Source organism: Oreochromis niloticus, linkage group LG16 (genome assembly GCF_001858045.2).
Source record: "Oreochromis niloticus isolate F11D_XX linkage group LG16, O_niloticus_UMD_NMBU, whole genome shotgun sequence".
Classification (NCBI taxonomy): Eukaryota; Metazoa; Chordata; class Actinopteri; order Cichliformes; family Cichlidae; genus Oreochromis; species Oreochromis niloticus.
In genome coordinates this window covers 12,383,902-12,396,138 of record NC_031987.2, presented here as the reverse complement: position 1 = coordinate 12,396,138, position 12,237 = coordinate 12,383,902, and the positions used below count along the sequence as shown (strand labels likewise).

The following is a 12,237-nucleotide window of genomic DNA, read 5'->3' as shown; positions in this document are numbered from 1 at the left end:
ATTACATAATGAACAGAACAATCTTAATTCCTCATCACAGTTACTCACATTTACCTATACACCTTGTATTTGTTTTTAAATTATCCGGACCCTTGCTTTTTTAAAGATATTTTTTTATTCTTAGTTCACATGCTTTCGCTCTAATTTAAAACCTCCAAATACAGTTTAGAAGCAGATTTGTTTGTGCTTTGTACAATATCGGTGCAGTCGGGGCTCAATGAAAGAGTAGAATTTTAAGGCATGCAATTTAATGAATATTCTAATGGCTTGTTCATAATAACCTGATAATCTGTAATCTATTTATAATTGCTTTAGCTTTCTTCATCTATAGCATATAAACCGGATTAGTTAGTAGGTCTTGCATGCATTTTCCCATAGCTATATACAGCAGATCATATATAGAACCGTTTTAAATTAATATAATATATAATGATTTTTCATTTCATAATTTCATTATTATCACACCTCCAAAAATCTGACTTCATACACTTTAATGTTTTGTTTGTCGAATGATATGTAACAACAGCTATGTCGAGTCGACGCTAACAGTCCCCAAAGTAAGCACTGGGAAAATTAAATTGCGCTGTACCATTATTAAAAAAGGGGGACGATTTTATTACTGCATAATGTTTTTCTTGCTTTTCAGCTCTATCTTATTTTTATATTTTTGTAAATCACATCCGGTAGAACATTTAAATAGTGCAGCCTTCACAAAAGTTGCCATAACTTGAGCATGACTGTCGATATAAAACAAACTTAGAAATCGTCCCATTACTACATTGTCTTTAATGGTCTTGTCTGTCCAGTTGTCGAAAGCAGTAGGGCGGTACTAAGCGAGATTCTTTGAGAAAGAAGTCGATCCTTTTCTAGGTTTTTTTTATTTTTTTAAAGTTATTTCTGAATCTGTTTACGACCTATCTTAAGTTATGGCTTCTTCGGATGTTGCACGGCAGCCGGTTAGTATTTTTATTTTAATTTTGTTTTTTTACTATGCGTTGTCGACAATTAACTTCTTTCTAGACAGTTGAGCAGGGAGTGTCCGAGGCTATCATTAAGTTAGCTCCTAGCCTGAAAACTTTCAGTTATTACAGTTATGGAAAACATTCAAGTTTAAACGGAGCAAAGTTCAAAACTCGACAGCATATTTATCATGTGCTATCAACACAAGTACTGAACCTTTGTTGAAAAAGATTCCCAGCTAAGCCTTTCGCTACGGTAAACGGGTGAGAGTCCGCTAGCTGGCTAACGCTACACTAGCAGTGCTACATTAGTTTCATAGAATCATTTACATTAGCTCCGTGATAAGGTTTTGAAAGTATGTGTGCAATTCGTGCCTGCCACAAGTATTTGTACGTTGCGGGAGCTTTGCAACACAAATATCATTGATTATTAGCCCTCACAAATCTGAATGAAAGTTGGCGTATTGACTTCGAGCAATGACAAGGATTCAGAAATAAAGCACAGCACCGCCCACAGAGTTATTAAAGGTTCTTAATCATAGCATATCTAAATCAGTGCTGACCACCTACACTCGGGATGTTTCATTAGTTCAGACTGGAGAAGGTCTGAGGAAGTGGACGACGGTGATATTTAAAGTTATCTCAGGCTTTTGGAAGTTAGGACAGTAAGATAAATCCACCTATTTAACGTCTTCTGACCGCTTTTGTGCCTCTTTGGCCCACACACAGGCTTTAAAAACCAGATTTATCGAATGAGGCAAAGAATAAAGACAAAAATACGTAAACATCTTGGCTGGACTAGACTACTCGGTGCAATATGTGATTCTGTTTGTGTGTAAGTGCAATATTTTGTGAAATAAGAGAGGAAAAAGCATCATAATGTTACAACCCAGCTTTTTCTGTTAAATTTATTCCACAGGATAAAGGAGTCCGGTCCTTGTCTCTTGCTGGCCATGTGGGCTTTGACAGCCTTCCTGACCAGCTTGTCAACAAGTCCATCTGCCAGGGCTTCTGCTTTAATATTCTCTGCATCGGTACTGTGTCGCTCACACATAGATACATAGATGAAACTCTGCATACATTATGCAGAGTTTCTTTTTTGCCATTGATGATGAGCTAATTTTTTTTTTATTTTATTTTTTTTTCATATTTAGGATAAAATTAAGACATTTTTTTATTATTTGTCATGTCATTTAGGCAGGAGTAATGGACATTTTTGTTGAACAAATTGACAGGAATAACAGAACATAGACTCTCTCAGAAACTTTTATTGCCTTTATAAAATGTAGGTAGTTTGTCCGTCATTAAATAGTAATAGAAATGCATTGCTAAGTTTTATTTTGCATACAAACATTCAGTTAATGATTTCAGTTTGCAGCTCTTAGTCAGGCATGCCTGATGTTAAAGCTCCTGCACACTTAGCTAGAATTCATTGTGACCACAGTTTAATTGCTGGATAAATCTGACTTTTGGGCAGTTACAATAAAATTGTGCTGAAAAGTTTCTGTTTCAAGTTCAGTTACTAAAGATTGCATCATACTTCTCTTTTGTGCCCCTAGGTGAGACGGGTATAGGCAAGTCTACACTGATGGACACGCTATTTAATACCAACTTTGAGAACTTTGAGTCATCCCACTTTGAACCTCAGGTGAAGCTCCGGGCTCAAACGTATGATCTGCAGGAGAGTAACGTTAGACTACGTCTCACTGTGGTCAACACAGTTGGCTTTGGAGACCAGATGAATAAACAAGAGAGGTACGAGGAACAGCTGAGTAGGTTATTAATGTTGGAGGATTGTGACTGCCGTGAAGTGATTTTACTGTCATTGTGAACTTGCCAGTTACTGATGATCACTTTATGTATGTGTTTTAGCTACCAGCCTGTGGTGGACTACATTGACAGGCAATTTGAGAGTTATCTCCAGGAGGAGCTAAAAATCAAGCGTTCTCTTCACAACTACCATGACTCACGAGTCCATGCCTGCCTTTACTTCATTTCCCCCTCAGGCCATTCACTCAAATCCCTTGATCTGGTCACGATGAAGAAACTAGACAGCAAGGTAGGAGAAAGGACCACAGTGTTTTGTGCATGTCAGAGGGTATAATTAATGTGTTGGATTTCTCACTGTCACTGTAATGTAATACTTAAGAAAATCTGTCAGTTTTAAAGTTGTTTTCTTTATTTTTGAAGTAGGAAAAAGTAGCAAGTCAAGTTGTTTCATGCATTTTGTGTAATTGATGGCGAAACTTACCTGTTTCTGTGGTTGCAGTGCTACTAAGTAGCTTAGTTAATAGCAGGCTTAGGTTCTAAAAAAAATCTAGCCTAGCAACATTTCAGTCAGACAACTCACATTTGAAATGTATTACTGCAGCACAAGAATATAATTGGAGTTTAGCATCTAGATATGTTACACTTGTTCATTGGGGAATGATGATGTACTCTAAAGGTTTAACCCTAATTAGAAGGGCATGTTTGGTATTTGATCTGAGGAGAGTCAGGTGTGTTGATGTGTCTGTCACAGCATACCTTCAAACCTAGTTTGTTCTCACCATTGTTACTTTTGCAAACAGCAGCATTCGCCAAAACTGACGTCACAACTATTGGCATGTGCCATGCTGTGGTGTAGTTTGGGCTTGTCGTTTCCCTTTTCGATTGCTGTAACCTGACACACAAATCTATGATCATGTTGGTTTTTAACTACCATTTAAGTAAATATCAGAACAGAAGCTCAGATTCCCGGAATATACAGAGGGTTTGAAGAGATTATACGTTTTGGAAGAAAAAAACCAAACCAACTTGCTTTTCATGTCTTCTTGTTTTGACTTTTTCTACTCTTATACCAGCACTAATGCCAAGATTTTTTAAATTCTGAATGGCAAAACCTGTCATTCAGGAGAAGTCTGAACTGAGCTGGTTTGCTCCAAGTGCCAGTATAAACAATGACGGGGCTGTGGTGACGTTACATTTGGTGTGCGTTGACCATAAACCCGGCTTAAGTTGTCTACCTGACCTGGACCACTCCCCTCGGTCCATAACAGGCCAGTGATTACCAGTGAGGAAAGGGGCAATAATACAGTAGACATTCTGTAAGGCAGTATTTCATTACAGTTAAAAGGGTAAGACAATGACAAGAATTGTGGTGTGGAGATGGGTAGTGAAAAATTAGAATATGATGTAGACTATATACTAAAAGCATTGTAATCTCCGCCTTCAGTTTGGAGCTAAAGATGACGAATTGAACATTATAAAAGATGGATGCTCGGAAAAATCAAGCCAATGCTGAAGTGCCATAAACGTTTTATGGCCGCCAGTGGATAATAACTGTGGTTCCAAAAAAGAATTTATAAAAGGTTATCTGAAAACCACCCTCAACTTCCTTTCTTTGTGACCTCAGTAAAACACCTTATTGTTATTTTTAGGTAATCCTGAATAATAAAAACAAAAGTTAAAAATCTGGTCAAGAGAATTATGGAGGATATGTTCAGTTTCAGATCCTCCTCTCTTGTTGCACCCAGTTTCAAAACACCAAGGAGGTGATGGCAAACGCTGTTCAGCTTAGAACAGGATTTCACAAACCACTGGCTGATGTCACCGTGGTTACATCCATCTTTTGTACTGTCTGTGGATGAAGATGAAGGCTGGCTTAACTTTGATAGCTTTGTCTTCAGTGAACTACAGGGATAACAGGAGATTTAGTGATGCCTTCATGATGCATTTGCAGGAGATAAATTTCAAACTTGGAAGCGATAACTGCAAAAGGTGCCTTCTTTTATAGCTTCTTTAGTAGGAATACGCTGTGAAAACATTTAACATGAAGACAGATTATGTGTGGTTGTGTGTGGGAGAGATGGTGGGAGTTTCTCTATAAGTTACTGCTGTGGTTGTTTTTATGTCTGACTGCTGGGAGAGGTTCACTCCAACTAACTGAACCCCCTTCTATCCATTCCTCTTGAAATGGTTAGAGACTTTCCCATGCTCCCTGTGTGTAGCAACTTTGTGCTTTTTGTGTGTTTGTGTGGTTTCGCTGCTCTGGAGTGTCGGTAACCCTGGATTTGCGTGTGAAAGGGATAGAAGCAGCACTGGAATGCTGTAATCACCTCACGCACACACACTCAAGTTGTCCTTCTGTGTCAGTGTACAGAACCACACAGAAAGAGCCAATTGTCCAATCTGCAGCAGTGACAGACAGACAGTCACTCACTCAGACAGCTGTTGGATCAGATCTCTTAAGACTTCTCTGCTGGGATCAGTGTGTGTATTCTGTATGTGTGTATGGGTGTGTGTGGTCTGGCCCCAGAAGCTCGCCCAATGACAACAAGTCATTCCAGGTCCCGGTTTGGTTTGACAACGTGACAGACAGACAGGAATGCGGGATGACTTGGACAGCATAGTGAACTGCTGGGCCAGAAATGGCATTCAGAAAACATGGTTTTTGTAACACTTAGCAAAAAATAGTTTTAGGGGAAAGAATTTCTGATAAAGAGAGAGACAACAAATACAGTTCCCGTTCTTGTTGAGTGATACTGTTACCAGTCAGATGACGGGATGTTTTTAATGTGTCTACATGTACTTTCATGGTATGCTGGGCTGTGAAAACGACTTGTTTTAGCTCAATTAGTGGATGCCTGTGATATCAGGAGTTGCTCATTTTATTGAAGATAACTTTGTGAATTTAGTGTTTCGAATTTTATAGATTGTCTACATGCAACTTAAGGATAACGGTAGTTGCTGTCATGGTATAGCAGCAACATTCAAAGTGATTTAGTTCTTATAGAGAATAAGAGTCTCTAAAATAATGCGATAGCTGCGATGAAAGTAAATTTATTTGTATATATTTTATATTTTTCAGTATTTATCTGTATATAAATGTCCTTTAGCGTACTGAGAGGAAATGCAGTGGTGTTCATGTCTTAGTTCTCAGTGTCATTGAACCATATCAAGCTACTGATATCAGTGTGGCCTAGCATTCTTTAGTGGATTTATAATTTTGTGCATTTGAGGCATTGGATGTTAATGGAGATGAAGGTCTGACTATGAAAATGGAAGCTAAATTGTGACTCCATCATAACAAAGACGTGGTGAAAATATGTGTGATGGTAAACTGGATTATCAGATTATCATTTTGTTTTTAATTATTATTATTATTATTATTATATTTCACAGATGGCATGAAAAGTTATTTTCTGTAGCTGGCATGTATTTCTAAAAAATACTGTCACTATGCTTATCATGAACATTTATCACATCTGTCTGTAGGTGAATATCATCCCAGTGATTGCCAAAGCCGACACCATCAGCAAGAGTGAACTGCACAAGTTTAAGATCAAGATCATGAGTGAGCTGGTCAGCAATGGTGTCCAGATATACCAGTTCCCACTGGATGATGAGACTGTGGCCAAAGTCAACACTACAATGAATGTAAGGAAACACACACGCTCACACAGACAGACTTTTCTCAGATACAGGTTTAGGTGAATGTTTTTAGTGGCAGAAATATTCTAAACATATAATTCAAATTGCAGACACACACCATGTGGGTTTTGTTTTGTCAAAGGAAACATTTCTGAGGGAGCTGGTGTAAAAGGCATCTGTGATTTTAAGTGAGAATATTAATGTAGGCGTTTGATCTACAACAGCTTTAGTTAAAGTATTGTGTACCAAGCTGTGTCTTTTGCTTCAGATGCATGAATCCATCTTGTATATGATTTTTTTTTTTCCTTTTTTTTTTTTTTTCTTTTCTTCAAGGGTCATTTGCCATTTGCTGTAGTAGGCAGCACAGAGGAAGTTGCTGTTGGAAACAAGATGGTGAAAGCTCGCCAGTATCCATGGGGTGTAGTGCAAGGTAGGATGAATTACTCTGTTTGTGGATTTCTTTAAAGCTTTGGCAGTTTACTGCAACATTTTCCTTTACTGTGGTTTTCACTGGCTACACTTTGTGTCATGCTTGAAACTAGTGCTGGGCGATATGGAAAAAATATTTATCATGAAATGAATGATTTTATATCACGATAACGATATATATATCACGATATACCACAATATTACCACAATGTTTCCAGTTATTCTCTGAAAAGTTTGACAAATTTCATTGCTTACTTTTCTCCAACTTTATTTTGAAGAGACATTTAACGGAACTGTCACAAATAAGAAACAAACAATGTATCAAATGAAAACCGCTGTGGCCTCATGTAGGGTATTCTTTTTCGTGGACCTTCTGTAGAAAGAGATTTGTTGTGTTTCCATCGGGCGCGGGAATAGTTTTATAGCATAGCTTGCAAATGGGCGTCTTCCGCTCTGTCTGTGCTGTTGAACCCGAAATGTAACCAAATCACAGACGTACCCCCCCTTTTCGGTAACAGTGCTTCTTCTTGGGCTGCCTGTGTAGCTGTCTCTGCCTGTTGCATGTCCGGGCATGAAACTGCAACCCGTGGCGCGTCCATCGTTTTGAGTTACCATAAAGCATCTCGCAAATCCGGGTGCACGTAAAGCAGCACCATGTCGCAAAACCATAAGACGGAGTTTCTTTGCGAAAAATATATATATTTTTTAATACTTTATTTTCTCTTGCATAAAGTTAGAGTATGTATAGTGACAAGACAACACTAATATAATTGCCACAGGCTATTTAATTATATATTTTATGTAATAATTTATAGAATTGGGTTAGAAACAATAGAAGACAAATGGCACGATAGACACTTTTCTATCGTCCACATGATATATATCGTCATATCGCCCAGCACTACTTGAAACTATTTTTTTTTTAACTTGAAGCTTAGAATGTATTTTATTATGAAGAATAACCCTTTGATTTCTTTGATGTGTGTGCGTCAGTGGAAAATGAGAATCATTGCGACTTTGTTAAGCTGAGGGAGATGCTCATATGCGTAAATATGGAAGACCTGAGAGAGCAGACACACACTCGGCACTACGAGCTCTACAGACGCTGCAAACTTGAAGAGCTTGGTTTCAAAGACACAGACTCAGAGTGCAAACCTGTCAGGTGTGACGTCACAAACCCATGCATACATCCACAAAATGAGAAAATGCACGGACATATGACTTACAGCCGAGTTATGTGTGTTGCAGTTTGCAGCAGACGTATGAGGCAAAGCGTCAGGAGTTTCTGGTGGAGCTGCAGAAAAGGGAGGATGAAATGAGGCAAATGTTTGTGCAGAGGGTAAAGGAGAAGGAAGCGGAACTAAAGGACGCTGAAAGAGAGGTATACAGTGCATAAATGCAAACTGATGTCCTCACAACACACCTTAAGCAATGTGCTTTTTGTCCCGAGTTTCCTATTCTTTATATTTAATAGACTAATAAAATCTTGCATCAGCTGAAGAGATTAAAGTAAAAATGTGTTTCCTATTGGAAAAATAAAGTCAGCTTTTCCATTTTTCCCCATTAAAGAAGTCATTTATTTATATTCTGCTTTCAGTTTTATGCTCTATTATTAAAAAAAACATGAAAAAATTCACTGATGTTTTGTTTTCACCCAGTCTACCTTTCTACACTTTTACATTTAATTTGTTCGACGTGTGAAAGTAAGACTTGACTTTTATTATGTAATGAACATGTGTTGTCACGTCTCATTCTTTCAGCTCCAGGGTCGTTTTGAGCAGCTCAAGCGCCTCCATGCTGAAGAGAAAGCTGCTTTGGAGGAGAAGAAGCGGCTTCTTGATGAAGACCAAAGCTCCTTCGGCAAAAGAAAAGCTGCTGCCCAACTCCTGCAGGCCCAGAGCCTCACTGCCAATGGCAAGAAGGACAAAGACCGGAAGAAGTAAGAGAATTCTGCAAATACCAGTGCCTGTGCTTTTATGGAATACTGGGGGGCGAGTCATACTGGATATCAGAGTAATGTGTTCGGAATAAAAGGATCCCACATTGTTTGTTGGAAATGAAAATTATCAACATACAGAAGGCTGAATTCATCAAACCAAAGAAAAAATGATGGCTAAAATTACAGTTTTGATTTTTGTGAAGGCGATGCTCTCATGACTCCTCGAGTGATACCACTGACCAGCCAATCGTAGCATGCAGTCTGTAGATGTCATATTTTTAATACCTGCTCAGATTGCTTGGAACCCCAGCTGGTCAGGTACTATTTTAGTATCTGGTACCAGGTACTATGACCTAATGGAAAACCCTGAAAAGTCTATCTGAGTAGGTAATAATGGAAAAAGAGCTATTGTTGCCTCCTAGTGCTCCTGTTGTTAATTTCATAAACACTTCTGCTCCTTAACTGGCCAGATCAATAGCCCAGAAGTTTACCTGGCGTGATGCTATACTTTGATTAAAAAGTGTTCCTTTATACATCTATAATAATGTGAGTAAGCACCCCTGCACAAGTCATTAGTTACTTGTTCTCTAAGAGACGGTGCAGATGAAGACATACTCATTGAACTCAAGGGTATCAAATCTGATAACTAATGAGGATGTTTAAGATCTGTGCACATGTAAGATGTTGTATACGTTATTGTCACTGATTAACTGCAAACGGGAAATTCTGTAAGTTGCTCATATGTCTCTGTCTTGTTCTTTTTTTCAGTTCTGGTTTCATGTGAAGATTCTCAGTTGTGACCAGCAAAACCAGTGACGTTATACCCCACACCCTTTCCACACCCCTGTGGCCAGTTGTAACGCTAACAGTTAAAAAAAAAAAAAACCCACATAAATCAGTTCAACAAAGTGCAAAATTTACTTTAAAATGAATCATATATTTAATTTTTTATCTTTCTAGCAGTGAAGTGGTTCCTGTGAGGTACAATTAACTTTCAGCTTTTCAGCACCATATGTAATACTCCGTGACCATTTTTGAAGGTTTGTCTAGTGTTTCTGTCATTAACAGTTGTCAGAAGTGTGTCACAGAATATTATATTTCCCTGTTTCTTTCCAGTTTTTTATATTCTCTTTGTTTGGCACACCACCTTGATACTCTAAATCTTTAATCTGAACATACTAGCATTAACTAAGAAAAAAACCCAAAACACACTGTTAGGAACCTCACACGTTCTCTTGCGGTTGTTCCAAAGGGAACAAATTGGTTCAGAGCGTTTCACTTCTCTGCCGAGGTTTACAGTTAAATAGTTTTCTGAGGAGGGTGAGACAGAGGCTTGGTTTGGGATTAGGTACATGTTACTGTGTATTTTTATACATATATATTTTGTTTTACTTGCTCTCTTATTTTCATTTTATTTTTTTTAATATATTGACACAAACCGTTGACACTTGCAGTCCTGTCTGTCTGAGAAGAGCTGACTCACGGGGAAAAAATGCATCACATCGAGTCGCTGTTTAAGGGAGAATTGTATTTCTCTGAAGACTGTATTCTACATATTTCTGTTCATCGCTTTTTTGGACTTTTTAACTGTGTGAAACCCTTTCTCAGCAATACTCCGGAGTAAACCGCAACACTGCTGCTGGTTTCAATGATTTAAAAAAAAAAAAAAAATTAACTTACTGTATTTACACTAGTTAAAGGTAATAGTGCCTTATCTGTATTAAACCTAAAAACTATGCTATCCAGTTTGTGATCACATCCAGGGAAACACACCGATGCCTACTGGATAAATGCTTGCCTGAGACACATTTGTACTACACTTATATTTAAGGAATAAACAGTATTATATGGGAGCTTTTCTTCTTTCTAAATAAATCTTTGTATTTTTATGATGATGGATTGTGTTTGTCTACTTCATTATAGGGATGTTTTATAGGCAACACATTTCCTCTCTCGTGAGCTGGATTGGTATAATTCCATTATAACCTGCCCATCTATGATAAGAAATCAAAGTAGATCTTGATTTAAAAATAAATTTAAAAAAATTAATGTGTGACAAACTGAAGGATTTCTTTTACTAATATCCTTGATTTCTCAGGTGCACAAGAACAAAGCCCCATCCACCCACCTGCCTGCTGTTTAAAATGTGTTTGTGAGGGGCAGCCAATTAGAAGAAAGTTGTCTTGTTTAACACATGGATGTGCTGATGGTGCTGCACTCAGGCCCAGTGCAAGACGAAGGTTACTGTCAACTCATGCAAGGATAGAAGTATAGAATTTGTGAGCTTAATTGATTATTTTTCTGGTGATTCTAGTTCTTTTCAGATTATTATTATTATTATTGTATTTTTTATTTTTACACAGTTGTCAAATAGAAACATAATATGCAAATGTGGTGGTTTACCTGGGATTTGTGAAGTTAAATAATTGAGAAGCTGCTGATTTGTGTTGGTGTACGAATCCAACAGTTTCTGTTCTGGTACAGCGTGAGGTTCAGACTGCGATGTAATGAATGAGGACTGATTTAACAATACCCACAGTCTGTTTGCACTTGCTTCAAAGATTTGACCGTGGAAATGTTATGTCCATGTGTAATGGCATCACTGCAGTCCTGCCAAGGAATTCCCCCAGGATATCTAATTGTGGAGATTATTACACCATTATATGTACTGTTGCTCTGACATACACTGTATTTGGGGGAAATCATTTCTTTAGCGAGGCCTGTTTTGCCTCACTAAAGTTTTGTTGGTTGCTGACACTACATCTAATCACTGAAATAACACTTTTAAGGCATTTGAGTGTTTTATTTTATGTTTAAATGCCTCCATCTGTGTGGTTCAGTTAGAAAAAATGTTAGAAGATGTCTACATTTCATTTTCCTTTTCTCAGAAGATAGGTGGATGAGAGCAGAGCTCTCCCTTTGCTTTAGAGTAAGATTTAGTAGGTAACAGCAGCTTAACATCTCCCCTACCCACCACTTGCTATATCTGAACACACACACACACACACACACAAAGGGAGTGCCCTATATTGCCTGATAAAGGACTTGTTCCCTGCAGTGTCTTACCCTCCAGCACTCTTTCCCTTAGTGCAACTCTGGAGCTGGCACACAGACAGGTGGAAAGACAGCTCTGGCGTAAAGCAGAGGAATGCTGATCGATTCCTTGCAGGAGCCTGCAGCACCTCACTGGTATAATAAGCTGAGAAGAGGACACCTAGAGGAGAACCATTTCACCCAGGAAAACTGGAGAATGGGCACGTGTGTGTGTACATACAGACACCTTCAGCTGCTCTCTAGGAGATTCAGCTCCCAGGTGGGAAGTGATTTCACCCAGTTTTCCTGGCAGAACACAATCTGCACTGCAGAAATCTGAAAAATCAAAGAAAAAAAAGTGCAGCATGCTCTCTCTGCTTTAAACGCAGCAGTTTAAGTGTTAGAGTTGAGTTTTTTATGAGTGGGTTTACAGCTAAGATAGCTGTCATACACCTGCACTCGCAC

General features: G+C 38.3%; 1 protein-coding gene across 1 annotated transcript; it reads left to right on the top strand.

Annotated features, from left to right (window-relative positions):
* The first annotated feature begins 793 nt into the window (after positions 1-793).
* septin10 (septin 10) lies at positions 794-9,626 on the top strand. The gene is made up of 10 exons (XM_003445303.5): positions 794-956; positions 1,879-1,993; positions 2,519-2,714; positions 2,832-3,018; positions 6,216-6,377; positions 6,705-6,801; positions 7,794-7,962; positions 8,049-8,181; positions 8,561-8,739; positions 9,508-9,626. Exons 1-10 carry the CDS (start codon positions 927-929, stop codon positions 9,521-9,523), a joined length of 1,284 nt encoding a protein of 427 aa, XP_003445351.1. The 5' UTR covers positions 794-926; the 3' UTR covers positions 9,524-9,626.
* Positions 9,627-12,237: the final 2,611 nt, after the last annotated feature.

Bases quoted from the DNA above. Each gene is read 5' to 3' on its own strand.
- septin10 (XM_003445303.5), top strand. From the start codon at position 927: ATGGCTTCTTCGGATGTTGCACGGCAGCCG. The intron at 957-1,878 runs GTTAGTATTTTT...TTTATTCCACAG, and splicing joins CGGATGTTGCACGGCAGCCG to GATAAAGGAGTCCGGTCCTT. The intron at 6,802-7,793 runs GTAGGATGAATT...TGTGTGCGTCAG, and splicing joins TCCATGGGGTGTAGTGCAAG to TGGAAAATGAGAATCATTGC.